Consider the following 17,601-nt stretch of genomic DNA (forward strand, 5'->3'; position numbering starts at 1 on the left):
CTCGGTGCAACGTCTCTCCAATCTTCGGTCTCCACTCGGCATCGTGGGGGAGTCAGGCTCTTACTGACTGACCCGGTTATGTAGTTACCCGGTTAAAGTAGTGTCGTTACCCTGTTGGGGTCTCGAGTGTGCACGTTTGTGGAGTTAGCCCCGTTGGGCTGTGTAGTAAACGTGTTGCCTCCAAGTCAAGTGCGTGCCTCCGTGTTCAACACGACACATTTATACTGGTAGGAACCCACTGGTTCCACCAGCCCACAGGGGATTATTGTGTCCGTCCGTCGTGCAGGGAGGAGCTGGGTGGGGAGGGGAGGGTGGGGAGGAGCTGGGTGGGGAGGGGATGGTGTGGAGGGGCTGGGTGGGGAGGGGCTGGGTGGGGAGGGGAGGGGCTGGGTGGGGAGGGGAGGGGCTGGGTGGGGGGTGGGAGGGGTGGGGCTGGGTGGGGAGGGGCTGGTCACCCCGTGGTGCCCTTATAAAACTCAACGTTTAACCTACTCACGCCGGCTTGTGCCCGCCCTCACAGTCGGGCATAGTTGCGGAATACACCACGCCGCCGTTGACCCTGGCCATTGACCGAGCAACCCAACGTTCCTACCAGCTCCCTCCGCAGGAATGTGTTAGCCGTTGCTGACGTGTGCTGTATTTGGTTGCCATTAATGGGATTGCACGGTGCGGCACTGCCGTAGAGTGATAATGCCACACATGTTAGAACTGCCTCATAATAAATTGATACGTGCATTGCCTCACGACTTGTATTTGCCTTCAGTAATGTGAAATAGTGATTTTATCGCACACTGAAGTCAAGAAACACGGAGAGATTTCTCGGCAAGGGTATCTGTGCATCACCCTCGGTGTCTCTGTATTTGTACCTCGGTGTTTTTCTCCATGGATTTGTGCAGCTTTGTCCTCGCCCTCTATCTTTGTGTCCTCTGTGGATGCAGTAAAAACATCTCTCTGCGTCTCTCGTCCCTCTCCAATCTGCTGCATCCCGGACCCAGAGCCACAATTGGCTAACTCCGCCTCTCTGTCTCGATCGGTGTCTATGTGTTTCTGTGTACCTCTGGGTGCGTGTCTCATTGTATCTATAGCTCTGTGCTTCTGAATATGCTAATTTCACTATTAATGTATATTTGTGTTAGTTAATATATATTTTTGTTACATGAGTGTTATTTATAACTTTTAATGCAAAGCCATAATTTAGATAACTCTATTCAGTCGAACACACTAGATCAGAATCAGAATATGTATTTATACTGGAGGAATCCGATGAGCTATAAAGTTATTTTTCACAGATGTCCAGTCGGGGCAGGTCAGAACGTTACATGAGCTATGCAAACTATAGAAAATGTATACAAATCACTTAAAACATGTATACAAATAAAACTAAACTATTTTTTATCTTGATGCCAACCCTAATGCTTTCATTATACACTTACAACGTTTCCCTTGGGTTTTTTGGGGGAAATCAGAGCCAATGACAATTATGAAATTGTGCTCCGATTGCTTTGAAGAGCTGCAATTTATACGGCGGTCGTAACGATCGTGCGAAGCAGTTGGGAATATCAGTGCGCTCATCATCTCTCTTAATCTTGCTTAAAATATCTCAGCACAGTCCAAGGGATGTAACGAGGCGCTGACGCTCGCACAGGAGCACACTGATGTGGTCGTATCCTCGCCGCATTCAGCGCGTGTGCGCGCGCGTGCCTCGGTAGCCGCGCAGAAACCGCTTCGTACAAATTCACAAGACGGAGCTCATTTGCGAGTTGTCCCTTGCGCGTGCCGGGTAACTCGGAGCGGTCAAGTCAAGGGGCCGTCCATAAATGACGTGACGCGATTTTGGAGATTTTTTAACCCCCCCCCCCCCGTCACAAAAAGTCAGACCCCCCTCAAATATGACGTCACAAAGCTCTGCCCCCCCCCCCCCAAAAAAAAAACATGCTTCAAATCGCTTGAAACTATTGTCATTGTAGTGCGTATTTAATATGGGGCTGCACTCTGATGTTGTAGGAGAAAACATTTATTTAAAAGTCTATTTAATTAAGTAGAACGTGTTGTCTATATTTATTTGAAGTTGCGCATTTTGATGTGACGTCACATTTCTCACCCCCCCCCCCCCCCTCGTCACACATCGTCACAAATGTCTTATGAAGTGTGCTGGCAGGGAAACACCAATTCACGTGAAATGTTCTGCAATAAAGTTGGATATAATAATCAAATAGCTGTGTCAGAGCACAACAGATGAGATTAGAATTTCGCTAGCAAGCGAATGCTGAATCTCTGGTAAGGGGCCGTCCATAAATTACGTCACGCGATTTTGGACGATTTTTGACCCCCCCCCCCCCTCGTCAAACGGCGTCACAAAAAGTCAGACCCCCTCAAATATGACGTCACAAAGCTCTGCCCCCCCCCAAATAAAACATGCTTTAAACTATTGTCATTGTAGTGCGTATTTAATGTGCCGCTGCACTCTGATGTCGTAGGAGAAAACAGTATATTTAATTAAGTAGAACGTGTCTATATTTATTTAAAGTTTGCGCATTTTGATGTGACGTCACATTTCTCAAACCCCCCCCCCTCGTCACACGTCACAAATGTCTGACCCCCCCCCCTAGGTACGTGACGTCATTTATGGACGGCCCCTAAAAGAAAAAAAACAGAGTTAATCAAATGGATCCGTCACGATCACCACACTGCTGGACGAAGGCCTCCTACAGCATCACAATCACTCGTTATGCAGTAATACCACGATGCTACCTCTTCCCCTTATACGTCGTTTTGCAAATACATCGTCACTTTATTTCTACCGCTTCGTGATGTGCGTCACCTCAACCCACAACACTTAACGTCGCTGACCGCATCGTCCATCCTTTATCATTATCCGTCGCCTCTCATCCTTCACCTACGACTACTAACTACCCTGCAAGTCGCTTTAATTTACCTCGTTTCGATATTCGTCGTCGCACCTTCCAGGAACGCATCCCCGACGCTAACCGGGATATTGCTGTACCTTGCTCCTGCGCATGCGTCGATTGTATTGCTCCGTCTCCACAGTAGACGTCCTCTCTGGTGCGTTCACACCTTTACTGCCACTTTAGACTCTAGACCACATTTCTTAAATCGATGTCTCCGCCTGACGCTTGTTCTGTGATACGTGTGGTTTTCTTTCTTTCTTTGCAATTCCAAGCATGCACCTCTCCGTTTTTGTAAATTGATGCGGGGCTAACATCACTAGCCCCGGCCACTTCTTCATGACCCTTGGGTTACACCCATTTCAAACCTTCTAAAACAGTCTGCATCATCAGCAGCAGACCATGCTTTCCCACCTGATAACGGACGCTTGTGTTGCGCCCGAAACGTCGTGATTTATTTTCTATTTACGTGACTTTACCGAAAGAACCAAAGAGTATGGATTCCTGCAGTCACGAAAGCTTCAAATCAAGATTGAGGTAAATGGAATTCAGATTTCTGAGAATGTAAGTCACTTGATATGGCATTAGCCTCCCACTGGCGAGCATGCGAGTTAAAATCCCAACCCCGGTACCAACTGATTCTCATGGCTTGAATACAAATGAGAACCATCTGGAAAATATATTCGCTCTGTGGTCATCAGTTGTTGTGCTACGGAGACTGGTACCCGTTATAGAAATGTGGATTTCCACGACTATCTCTGGACAATCAATGAGGATGATCACTTCCTAAACCTGTTTTCAACATGGAAATACTTTGGATCCTCCATCATTTCTTGAAACCATAATCGTAAACTGGTGGCGAGATGTTAACTACCTTGCCTGGTAAAAAGGTCGTGGGTTCGATCCCAACCCTGACGCCTGCATATTTGGAGTTTGCAAGTTCTCCCCGTGGTCACGTGGCTTATTCTCTGGGTCCTCCGGTTTTTCCCTCCACATTTAGAAACATGCGTGTTGAGTATTTGGCTGCTATATATTTTCAGTGGGCCTTACTTGGTAAAATGAAAATAGTAAAAGTTTTTTATTTATTACATGTGCATGATTACTGAGGTGGAGCAGTGGAAAAGTGGTCAGTCCACTGCGCTATTAACCAGATATTCAATTCCCGTGGCTAACATCAGTATCGAGTGTAAAACTGAACAGGCCCTGGGCCCTTTCTCCAACATGAAGTACACTGACACCAACCCCATGGCTGACACGGGGTGAGGCTTTCATCCAGCGGTGGATTGACAAAGAGCTGTATTATACAATTAGCAACGTTCACTCGGGCAGACAGCTATTGTGGATATTCACTCTCTTACCTGCAACAGGGAGAAGGCAGTGCAGAGGGTAGGCTGTACAAGTCTGGACAGAACAATGTCACATTTGTATTTCTTGTGTGCAGAATACTACATTGGCATAACACGCACTGATGCCTGACGGCAACTAATGAAAGTCAGTGTCATGTTACACCGTATGGCGGGGTCTAGGCACACATTTATATTTGGTGTTACTAGGTGATGGCTCGAATGTGTCTTAACGAGGACCCCCTTACATCATACAACCCAATCCTTCTTAATCCGTGAGCCCAGACGTCTCACTTGCCGTTACCACCCGAGGTGACATCACTTTATTGGTTCGAATTTCTGTATGTGGCCAAAAACAGTGAACTGTGATAATTTTGAAAATGAGTGGGTCATCAAATAATCTACCCTTATTAGCCATATAAATGAATCTGTACTTATAAAGTTTTGCCACATTAGGCGGAACCAATTTCTGATCGGGCCCATTGACTATCTGTAGCTTAATGGCATTCTGAATTGTTTATGAAAAAAATCCAGTCGGGGGTAAATGTATCACATCAACCCTCCCGGGTCACTGAAATGTTACCCCTTTGTAGAAAGTACACAACGGTCATCTATTTCGAGCATCTACCACAGGAATGTGGAATTTTCACCACCAGTTCAGAACAGTCCATGGAGATAAAAACCGTTCCAGTCATATGAGCATGGGTACACTTATTATCGATGCCTTGTATCTTTCAAAACGTACTGTTTGCAGTTTGCATTTCTCACCGAAGGTCTCCCACCCCTCGAGATATTCAAAATAAAACTTATTAAATAACGTGAGATAAACATGACGAATGACAGGGTTTATCGTAATCCTGGAACGTATTGATGACGAATGTAAATGTTAAATTTTTATGATTACACAAAACAGTTGCTAATGATAACTGCTTGTGATTTTCCCTGAATTCTGAGCCGACACATCAAAATGGCTCCTGCGCTCGACCAAGTAACAGATCTTAGGTTTCTTGGGTAAAGTCACGTAGGTAAAAAATAAAATTAATAAAAGTAATAATAGAAATAAAATAATAAATCACGTTTCAGAGGCAACACAAGTCTCCGTCATCAAAAGACAAAGAACGTGTCTTTTGGAATTTTCCTCACTTGATACAGCAAATCTAGCCGTGACGGTCCCACCTGATGACAGAGACTTGTGTTGCCTCTGAAACGTCGTGATTTATTATTTTATTTCTATTATTACTTTTATTAATTTTAATTAAATTTTTTACCTACGTGACTTTACCGAAGAAACCTAAGATTATGAATCCTTGCAGTCACGAAAGCTTCAAATCTAGAATTAACAGATAATACTCCTCTCCATTAGCAGCCTTTATCGAGCGGTAGAAATTCCACATTCCCATGATAGGAGCCAGTCTGAAAGTAGGACATTTACTGTGTTATTCCAAAAAAGTTGTTTTCATTTTATGGACTATAAATGGGCGAACGATCGCTAATTTGGGCACGCACTTTGTCACAGAACACTTCCACTCCACAAAAATAACTCGTATGTTATTCAGCCATAAATTATTTATTTTTCAAATTCATGGGGTGTGGGCTTATGCATATGAATTTTGTTTAAAAAAACATTTTAAATATTTTTGATTGGATTTTTTTTACAATAATCCCTTTGAAAGGGTGGTATCTTTACATTTCAGAGAAAATTACATCTTGAAAATGTTGTAAGATAGAAATAGCAACTGGATGTGGCACACGGGTTAATGCTCATGTCAGACTAATGATCTGTCACCAACGAGGTGGGTTAAATTTTACACTCGATTTAAACCTGGTTCTCAAGTCTATTGAGTTCACAGTCTCAAGTCTGGTCACGAGTGTTAATATTCGACACTTGCTTTTCACGTAATTTGATACAAGCTCTAAAGTATATTACATTAGAATTGGCCAATCACACGATTGTTTACATGTGCGAGGAAACCGGAGTACACCCACAGAAAACTCACGTGCGTTAAATAGCAGCACAATCCCATGCAGATGGAACAGGTGGAGTCCACATTTGCTGTGCACGCGTTCTCCTGGCAAGGCCAAGGGTATGGCACCTCGAAGCCCACAGGCATGGAGTTTCAGAACATTCGTTTGATCTGCCAACCCACTCCTCCGCAATGCTGGATTACAGGCACACGCCACCACGACCCGGCTAATCAGTTCCGATGTGTCATCGTCGATAAGCATTTCCCTGACACAATGCACGACTCTGCTGAGAGAATTACGGAAAGAATCTGTCTTCTGAAGAACCTTCGTCCTTCGAAGGACCTTTGTCACGCGACATGACTCAGATAACAATTGCTATACAATTGGTAATATATTAATAAAATACTATAAAGAGCTCTTCCATTGCTGCATAGAAACCCATAAACATTCATTTGTAGTCAGTCACCTTGCAAAATGCATTACGTGATTCAGTTATAAAAGCTGTGATTGATAAGTCACTGTGGATTACATTTCCAAGTCCTCTGCGAATTGTATTACTGCAATGGATTGCATTGCCCAGCCTTCCAGCGTACTTATTAACAGAGGGCGTCTAAATTTGACAATCAGTAACCCACCTGGAAAAGCAGGATAAATCAAGAATAGAGGTCCCTTTAGCAATCACACGCTAGCTAGCTAGCTAGAGTTTGCTCGTGGGTAACTTGGCGAGTCTCCTGATGTTTTTCAGGCCCCATACGGCTTTGAGATCGAGGCTGGTGTTGTTGAGCAAAGAGAAGGCAGTTGGGTCTTGGGTGCGACGGTAAGCCTCCAAGCATGGCTGCAGCAGCGCGGCGGGTACACTGAAATTGATGTGCGGGTGGCTGGCCCCGGTCACGTTGTCACGAGCGTTGCTGGAAACGATCCCTGCGGGTGAAATCAAGCCACGGCGTGAGAATGTTGAAGACGGGACGCGAGTAAATTAGGCACGGTTGAGGAGAGTGTTGAAGCAGAATTGTTTGATGTGTGGGATAGACGTGTTTTAATGCATTTCAAATAAACCAGTGACCTTGTTTTCAACCTATTAATGAACTCTCCCATTTAATAGCTTGGGGAAGGGATGTTTGGTTAGCATTGACCCTCAGCCACTCATGAGAAAAATTGTGGTCAAAGTTTGTTTATTAGAGGGCATTTATTAACAGCTCATATTTCCATGTCCAATGATGAAATCCAAGCAAAGATTTACCTTCGAATGTTGAAGCACCTAAAGGTTTGCTGTAAGGGTTCTTTTGTGTATTATAATTTTATTATTGTTGTTCTGTATGCGAACAATGTAACATCTTTATAGGGTACCCTACGGGTCTCTCTTTCAAATCAGCTGAGAGCTGAATGTTACTCACCCACGTCACCCATAATAAGTGAACTGAACCACTGTCTTTCAAATCTGACAAATGCTTTCTGATTTCACCAAGAGTTTTATCAGTAAGCGCTTTAACTGAAAGCTATTTGAAGCACATACAATAATTACAATTCACAGACCATTGCAAATAAATGTGGAGGAAAAACCCGGAGGACCCAGAGAAAAATCCACGCGACCACGGGGAGAGAGAACATGCAAAGTCCAAATATACACCCACGAGTTCGTGTACACCAAGCAAGGTAATTAGCGGCTCGATTTAAAGCTTTCGCGACTGCAGGGATTCATCTTCTTGGTTCTTTCGGTAAAGTCACGTTGAAGGGAAATAATAAAATAATAAAAATAAAACATAACAAAATAATTCTCACGACGTTTCGGCCACAACGCAAGCAACCGTCCTCAGGTGAAGAACAGGTCTGTCGGAAAGACAGCGTTTATTATTTCCCTTCTACGTGACTTTACCGAAAGAACCAAGAAGAAGGTAATTAGCGTCTCCTAGCCACCAGGGCACTCACCCAGCAGCTCGCCACTGCCGCTGCGCATCACGGCTCCCCCGCTGGCGCCCGCGTGCACGGCGCAGCTCGTGTGCAGCATGACAACTCCGCCAGCCGGGGCGCCCGCCCTGCACTCCGCTGCACCGCCCGGGAGACGAAGCGGCGCCAACTCCGTTGCCCGCAGACGCCCGTCCAGCAGCGTCACCACGGACGACATCACCCCCGAGGTGAGCGTGGGACCGGCGCGCTTCCCAAACAGCGCAAAGCCCGCCACGAGCACGTCCTCCCCTGGGCAAGCGCAGGCAGGCGAGAGAGACGAAACGCCGTTGAAGCGTTTCACATCGGACACGTGTTCTTCGGTGTTTCGGTAAAGAAAATTACAAAAAACTATGACGTTTCGATCGCAACACAAGCGGTCGTCTTCAGGAAAAGGGGGGTTAGCTTCCAAGGCAAACTATTTCTAAGGGTTTAAAATGGGCGTAGCCCAAATGTCAACAGCCAATGACAATGTAAGTGGTGGGCAGCCAACCTGAAGGTGGTTGGTTTTCCACCAATCAAAGGGCTGCCAGGTAAAAATTAGCATGTTGATGAGAGATTAGCATGTTAATGGAAGCTTTATCCGCACCGAGGCTCCAACAAGGCCATGCGGGAGGGCGTGGCACAGTTTGGTGCCAGCTATCGTAGAGTGCGGTCGTGTCGCTACAGTTCTTTGCGATGAGTGCAATGTCTTTAAAAAAACAGTGGCGCTTGTTCCCTAACTAAAATTAACGCTGAGCCGCTTGTGCGTTCCGACATTCAGCGGTGAACGGGGCACACCCTGCAACTTGCAGACGTCTCTGTACGTCAAAGGTTCCAATAAACTGTTTATGAGTAATGCATTATATAAGAACCCTAATCCTAAGCAAATTATTTGCTTTATATAACTCTCTTCATGCAGAGCGTCTAACAGAGATTCTTAAACAAACCTAAAAAAGCCGTCGCCCCATAAATCCAGCTCAAATATAAGTGAGATAACATTCAACTCATCGTTGTCAGCAAGGGGCAGTGCAGGAGTCCCTTCCCGCTCATCCACTGCCGCGTCGTGTGCCGGAGGAGACATTAACAGCTGATGATGATACAGGTAGGAACAATGTTCCACACTGCCCACCAGGGATTTTTTGTCTGTCTGTCGTGCATAAATATATAAATAATATTGACAGCTCTTTGATTGGTGGAGACCTACTGCCGGGTACGGAGAGGGGAGGGGCCTAAGGGAAGGGGAGTCAGGGGAGGGGCCTAAGGATATGGGGGGTTGGTCAGGTGAGGGGCCTAAGCAAGGGGGAGGGGCCGATAGTTAAGGGGGCTGGCTGCCTGGCTGCCTCAAGTCACGTGATCTTATGCACAGGTAGGAACAACAGGTTCCACACTGCCCACCAGGGATTATTTGTCTGTCTGTCGTGCATATTTTTCTGTCGTGCACGAATGCGCTGTCCAACCAAGTTCCTACCTGCCCACTCCGAAGGAACGTGTTGATATAGGCACCGTTACTCACCATGTGTGGAGGGCGATCGGTGCACTCACGGGGAGTGGTAGCGTAGCGGCTAGTGCGCTGCGCTACGAACACGGTGACCCGAGTTCGATTCCCGCTCATGGGCAACATCAGTGACGATTATCTTAACTGGTCCCGGGCCTCCCCTTGGTGGGCTCAGCCTCAAATGAGTAACTGGTGCAGTGTGTAAAACATCACTACTGGGGAGACAAACGCTGCCGGACGTGGTGTTGACCACCCACCCCCTCGTGTGCAGTTCCGGCTTTCATAGGTACTCGCTAACAGCACTTGGCCCAACAGTCTGCTAAGGCTATACGGGGTATATTTGTTTTTTGTGCCCCCCAAAAATGGTCCATATTTATCAAGGTTTACATGCTAGATACTAAACGAATTAATTTATGTATTAGACAACATAAATATTAAATTTATCAGTTACTGTAATTTATGTTAAAACAGCTTGTGCCTAGTTTTATGCACTACAAGAATCCGTGTGCCGGATTTCAAAATCATTGTAATACAATAACATTCAGCCAAAACAGCCACCGGCATCCAATAATTAATCCACATCAGCTGTTTCTAGTAGTATGACTGCAGTCGTTCGGATTATTTTGTGCCGCTACTCTCTCTCTCTCTCTTGTTCGTCCATCATAGTTGATGATGACCATGGCACGTTTGTCATTTTGTTGGGTTTGATGAGTGCGCAGATGGCTGAACAGGCCAATCCAAGCCGTGAATTCTCCGTGGCACACTGGACAGGTCAGGGAGGATGCCGCTACTAGGCCCATAAAGTTTACACTAACATCGTACAGTAACGAGCTCTGATGGTAAAATGGTACAAGCACAGCTCAGTCTTCTCTCCAAGCTTCCCCTCCCCCCCCCATTGTGCTTAACCTTTTTATATCCCTCAAGACCCCCCCCCCCTTCCATTCTCGAAGGTTCCACCGACTTTACTTTCCACAGCCAATCCTCGCCCCCCCCCCCTTCTCTAACGGTTCTCAACCGCTCGCTCTCCTGTCAGTCAACCCGGTCGTCTCCTGGCCCTTTGCGTTTGTATCTTTCCTCCAATCACCTTCAATGATCTGCCTCCAGCCAATCCGCTCTTCCAGGCCTCTCTCTGCATCTCCCCACCACACGTGGTCCCTCTCCTGGATTCGAGGCCACGTTTTGCGCTCCCCGACTGCCCGCGTTTGCACGCACAGCGTACGCACGAATGCGAGGTAAAAAGCCGTCTGTTGTGTTTCGGCATTTGCAAAAGTAAAGATGCCTTATTTGCACGATGGCAGATTCCAACGTTCGTGGAGGGGGAAATGCTCACAATGACATTGTTTCCGTCAATAATTAATTGTGAGCCTGACACTGAAGTTGCATTCCTCACCAGCTGTGTAGTGCTGTGATATCTCCACGTGCGGAATGTGGAGGCAGGATTGCGAGAGCTCGACAACAGAGAGGTCGTAGGGTGAGTCCAGGCTGGTGGCGAACAAAACTGTTCCATCCAGCCAAGTGAAGCTGTGGAAACAGTGCAATCGAAATCATTCGCGAGTGGAACGGGGTACAATCCACGCAGTGTGCGATGGCAGGTGTGGTCATGTCATTCATAGAAGTATCAGTATTAAGCTCAAAGACAGAAATACATTTTTATTAAATGGCTATCAAACTACCAACTTTATTAATATCCAGAACTATTATTTTACTTGCTTTTTTGCCCGTCAAAAGATGGGTGTATATTGCAGTAAATCTTAAATATTCAATAGAAAAATTGTTCAGCTCATGATTATTAATGAGGGGGGGGGGGGGGGGTTGCCCCATGTGGAGTTACGTCACCCGCTAATGGTTATTGGGGAGGGGTGCGGCATGTGGAGTGACGTCACTCGCTCAAGATTATCAATGAGGGGAGGGGTGCGGCATGTGGAGTGAGCGACCTTCTTGTGCGTTCGTGTAAATTGCCACGTGGCATGAATATTAATTAAGGGGGGGGGGTCTTTTTTGCAGTGACGTCACGTACGGATGTAGCAGTGTGCTGCTTAGATTTATTTTTTTTCGTCACTTTCTGTAAAGAAACGTCATATTTGAAGTGACTTTGCGTAATAAATTATTTAATTCAGCTCGACCTTCCTCTGCGTTAGTGTAAAAATCGACCCACTCATTAATATTAATGAGGGGGGGTGGGCCTCATGTGGAGTGACGTCACACGGGTGGGTGGGCCTCATGTGGAGTGACGTCAAGTGCGGGACACACACATTCTTGGCTCATTACAGTAGTACGATTGGTCAAGTTAGTGTGCTATGAATGTGTAAAGGTGTTATAAGCACCCTGAGAAATATAGCATAAGATAGCAGAGCTTTCACATCCATGGACAGGGGGTGGGGCATGTCAGATGGAGGGCAAGGAGGGATGAAACAGGTTTTTTGGGCGAGATTGCGTAAATAAATGTGTCGTTAAACCCCCCGCCACCTGACACAGCCAATTAGTAAGGTTTGTCAAGTAAACAGAACATGCCAAGTCGTCACGAGTACAGCACTACCGGTGTGTTGGAGAGCCAAGCCACAACATTTACAATCTGAGTACGACGTTTCGTGAGTAATTACAACCAGCTTCATCAGGCGAAAGCCAGATTTGGTGGTGGCGGGTTTTACGACACATTGATATATTTACGCGATCTAACCCAAGCAACCTGTATTATGGATGATATTGGTCGCGAAAGCCTCCTACGTGTTAGAAAAGAGGGATGAGTTTAGAGGAGATGCAGGGAGAGAGACGGGGCGGAGAGAGGGTGGAGGAAGATGGCGGCCGAGACTGGGAGATCCACGTGTGAATAAAGAGAGCCCCTTTTTTCCGTGTGTTCCTTCTTACAAATGTATGTTCCAGTGTAACAATGAACGTATTGATCGTATTCCAAACGTTTATTGTTTTTTTTCACAGCGATGGTGACCTTTTGTTAAAGGCATATAGATCTAAAAGTTGAAACAAACAATTGCAATATTGATCGATCTGAAAATCTGGCAGCCGTTTAAATATTGTCTGTTATTGAAGGTGATATTAATATATATCACACTTTATTCCTACATCATATCAAGCAAGGTTCAATAAACCTAAGAGTATGAATCCTTGCAGTCACGAAAGCTTCAAATCTAGAATAAAGGTTCAATAACTCAATGTTTAGTACTATGTCTCTTACAAGTACAGATAGTGGTTACCGATGAGGCTCCAGACTGTTTGCCAAATTTAGAAAAGTCCACATTGGTATATTTGAACTTCCTCCAAACATGGTCCTACTTACAGCTGTCTTCACAAAAAATGTTACCTTTCATATGTTACAAATGTTTTAGTATAATACAGTGGGATACTATTAGTTAGGGTAGCAGTGTTTTTAAGTGCATGACTCACAACTCTAAAGTTACAAATTCATATCCCCGTTTGGGTTGATGGTCTATAATCCCTCTATGGTACTATGGGGACCTCATTTGCCAGATAGAAGGGTAAAGAACCAATTATCCCTCTATGGTAGTTAAATAGTGCCAGATTGTGGGAGGTCACCAGTGGTAATCCTACAGAAAGGCTGGCTTGCACAAAGCGTTAAATTTCCACCAATCCCTCAAAGCTGTGCCAACTTGGATGATTTCTATGGCCATTGAAAATTACTGAAGCATTGAAGGTCCAAACATCTAAATCAGTAGCATCTTCAAAACGTCATACTCGATTATGATGACATCGTGCGTTTACCTCTCTTCACAAGTGTCCGCCCTGATCATGACCTTCACTTTCCCATTGGGCGCCCCTTGCACCACATGTCGGCAGGTGACCACCAATCCATGAGCCGGATCCACCATCACCCCGGAGCCCCAAGTCGCATTCTGTTCAATCAGCACCACGTTGCTCAGTCCGCCAAGCGTCCCGGTCGGACAGGAGTCCAGAATCCCCATGCAAGGTTGCATCCTGACCGATCGTAAATCCCCGATTGAGCGACTGAAATCCCCAGAAATTCTCTCGAGCGTTTGCCGGAAACTGTTCAAGATGGACGAGAAGGAGCAGACCAGGGTGAGGCCTACAAACTCGCCTGACTTCCAGAAAAGCGGCACCACGATGACTCCGGCCAGCAGCTGGCGCCCACCGGGAGCATCGGAGGAGGGGGGCGCCTCCACGAACACTGCTCCGCCCTCGGTACCAACCATGCAGCGGGCATCAGTCGTCATCAGCTCGTTATTACTGCCAGCCAGACCGCTGACGATGCCCTTGCTCAACGAGTTTAAAAAGACATCGGGGAAGAAGCTGCCAAACGGTGAGCCACACGGTGAGAACCGCTTGGACCCTTGTAAAGGTCCCTTGCTAGGATATAAGACAGTTGGGAATCAAAGCCATGGATACTCCAGCCATCCAGCGAAAGCAGAGCAAACCAACCCAGCAAGCCTGCAGCCTGCATCTGCTTTTTACTAACTTGCCACTCTGTCTCTGGCGTGCTACCTAAATGATCAATGTTATCAATAAACTTCCACTTTTCACTCTGAGGCAGCAAGTGTGACATTATTTCCATGAACTCCTTGCACGGAAACATTGTCACAATGTTCGCAGTGTGTAGCTGTTTATAAGTTGGCTTCAAATTGGACAGCTTCGGAGACACAGCTCTATGTCCCGTCACGCGTGTCTGGAGAAGTCTTCCTTTTTTGTTGGCACCACTCTTGCCAAGAGTAACTGAAATCTCCAGTTCGCAGAGATCTCTGGCTTGCATGTATCCTTTATTTTGGGCATTTTCAGAATCCAGATCTGTCAAAAAGGGGATAAATGCACTGATGGGACAGAGTACCAAGCCTTGTCTGGAATCCAGAAGGATTCCACTACAACTGCTTTGCTCCAGTTCAGAATCGCAGGGATGGGCTACCGAGTCTCGAGGACTGGGAGGCCGGCTGTCATGGTCTGCGGTATCACGATGGGATCTGATGTTGACAATGCAGCACACATTTTCTGCCATCTGGAATACCTGTTGAAGAAAATAAAATAAATATAAGCACAGACCTGATAAAACTATGGACCACCATACAGTAAAATTATAACAAAAACAATTGAGTGAAAAAATACGAGTAAAAAATATCGTGTTTTGTGAGCAATTTCTTATGTCTTTCAGCAATTCTGCAGATTAATATCCATGACCCTACAGACCACGGGTGTCGGGAACCAGTGGTCTAGAGTAGATGCACTGTCCTTTTCAAGCGGGTTTAAGTTCCAATTATCAGACCTTTTAAAGTGGGCAGATATTTATTTTGAAAAAGTAGTAAACCATTCCAGGGTAAAGCCAAGGAGGAGCAAGTCACTGAATGTTCTGATGATATTTCAGCCCCTGCCTCTACTTTCAACCATTGAAGCCAGCAAGGGTATACACAGGGCCTTGGGTGGCTCCGGTGATATTCTCTCGATTGCAGATTTGTCTCGTGCGATTCTTAAGGAACTGGTGAAGACCCATGACATATGGGTGCAGGGGACCGAGTGAGGAGACCCTCCAGAGTTCAAAGGTGGTGGACCAGGTGGCGTGTGGCTGGAGCCCTAGAATCCTCAGAGCCCCTGAATGAGAATACACGTGGCAAGGCTTGTGGAGATTAGGAAAGTTTCATAAATCCCAGGAGTAGTGATTATTTATTGTAGCGAAGACATCTGGGGGAACACCAAGCAATTCTTGACCTCCAGTGGCTGAAATAAAAACTATTAAACTATTTTTTTAATTTGACCAGGTAAGGCCCACTAGGCTATAAAGCCCTTCTTCAGAACGGACCTGATAGCTCAACGAAGTGGCTTATCACGTGGAAATTTATAGCAGCCAAATACTCCAAACGCATGTTTCTAAATATTGTGGGGCGGGTAAGAACGTTACAACAGTAAAATAAACACATGATAGTCGTGCAAAGCACAAGGTAGACAAATCACCAAAACGCATACAAATACAACTAAACCATCCCCTTCCTACCAGGCAATGCCCACTGAGGCTTATACATTCACCAAATATGATTTTTTTTTAATTATAAACGTTTATAAGAAAAGCATTTTTCTTGGTGGGGCAAAATCAGTACGGGATATTTTACTTCATTAAGAATTGCCCAGATTCATATCTGGTATTTTAAACAAAGTCTGAGTGGATTGTACAACAAATGGGTATTGTATCAGACCACAAATAGCTTTGGGTACTAGGCATTTCCTTTGATAAAACAAGTAATATTTTTTTTTTACTTTTTAAAAAACACGCTTTTATGAAATGTACTAGTAATGGCAGAACTCCACGACTCCAGGAAGTGCCCCAAAGCTTGCCATAACGTAAGGGACCGTGGACAATTAGACCCAAGCCGAAACATAACATATAAAAAGAATGTTTAAATTTTTTTATGATAGAATATAGTATTGTCATCAGTTTGACATAAGTATACCAAGTTTGCAGTCGATACCACATTGGGAAGTGGGTTAAAATTGAGTTACAAGATTGGAGGATACAACTACAATAACAAGTGAGTTAAATGAAAGCGTGTAAAAAAATACCTGTGTACCATGGTTCCATGGCAGAAACGTTAACAATAGTTTTAGAGGGATACGTGAATTAACCATCGTGTCGAGTTTTATGAACGCTTAGGTCAGGAAAATCAGTGAGTTTAACTCGCAGAGGGCAGCGAAAGAAAAAATAACCATCGTTGTAAAAATCGTTGGATTCATGTTCGCATTTTAAAACAGCAGATTGTGTGGGGAAGGGCTATTTGGGAAAGTCTTACAGGTCGTGGCATTACAAGTGCTTGATAAACCTTGCACGATGGGGCTTGTGTGTGCAGTTGGCAACAAATAAACTCACATCAGAGGAGGAGGTTCAAAGTTCAGTGAAGCCACGGGCAAGGGCACAGACACAGACCACCCTCAGGAATTAAAACCTCTTCACGGGGAATTATTTTATACCGCGATAACAAAACAACAACCACGAACAGGACAAATATACTACCTTTCACACATCAACCAAGTGCCAATGCGAACGTGTTTGTATCACAGCAATGTAACTGCTCGCAACATTCACACATTTATGTAAGCGTTAAGATACGCGTGTATGGCTGTATGCACGTGTGTGTTCATACAAACCTCCCCCATTATGTGCACAATCAACAACGGCAACGCTGCAACTGTTTATAATTATGTTCACATAATTCAGGAGTAAACTTACGATACACACACACGTGTGCGTACAAACACACAACGCAATGACTTCCGGGTCAGACTGTACCATGTGGGGAGGGGGAGGGAGTCGAGTGAGAGTTTAGACTGCACCACTTACACACAAGGAGAGGAGGGGGGGGGGGGTAAATCAGAGATTTGGACTGAACCATTCACACGAGAGAGGGGGGGGGGCACAGATTGAACTGAACCATTCACACGAGAGAGGGGGGGGGAGTCAGGACAGATCGGTCTGTACCATTCACACGGCGAGAGGGGGGGGGGGAGGGTCACAGATCGGACTGAACCATTCACACGAGAGAGGGGGGGGAGTCAGGTCACAGATTGGACTGAACCATTCACACGAGAGAGGGGGGGGGGTAGTCAGGTCACAGATCGGACTGAACCATTCACACGAGAGGGGAGGGGGAGTCAGGTCACAGATTGGACTGAACCATTCACACGAGAGAGGGGGGGGGAGTCAGGTCACAGATCGGACTGCACCACTCACATGAGAGAGGGGGGGGGAGTCATGTCACAGATTGAACTGAACCATTCACACGAGAGGGGGGGGGGGGGGAGTCAGGTCACAGATCGGACTGAACCATTCACACGGCGAGAGGGGGGGGAGTCAGGTCACAGATCGGACTGAACCATTCACACGAGAGAGGGGGGGAGGGAGTCAGGTCACAGATCGGACTGAACCATTCACACGGCGAGAGGGGGGGGAGTCAGGTCACAGATCGGACTGAAACATTCACACGAGAGAGGGGGGGGGAGTCAGGTC

At 45.9% G+C, this 17,601-nt stretch overlaps 1 protein-coding gene across 1 annotated transcript; it reads right to left on the reverse strand.

The window, feature by feature from the left end:
* Window positions 1-5,637: 5,637 nt before the first annotated feature.
* Window positions 5,638-16,872, reverse strand: TYSND1 (trypsin like peroxisomal matrix peptidase 1). The gene is given in 6 exon segments (XM_061556918.1): window positions 5,638-7,135; window positions 8,141-8,407; window positions 11,023-11,153; window positions 13,368-13,948; window positions 13,951-14,619; window positions 16,743-16,872. Coding segments are annotated over 6 exon segments (1,881 nt in total). The 5' UTR covers window positions 16,752-16,872; the 3' UTR covers window positions 5,638-6,911.
* Between the last annotated feature and the right edge of the window lie 729 nt (window positions 16,873-17,601).

Source organism: Lethenteron reissneri, chromosome 23, assembly GCF_015708825.2.
Source record: "Lethenteron reissneri isolate LAM-NWPU_2019-01 chromosome 23, ASM1570882v1, whole genome shotgun sequence".
NCBI classification, from domain to species: Eukaryota; Metazoa; Chordata; class Hyperoartia; order Petromyzontiformes; family Petromyzontidae; genus Lethenteron; species Lethenteron reissneri.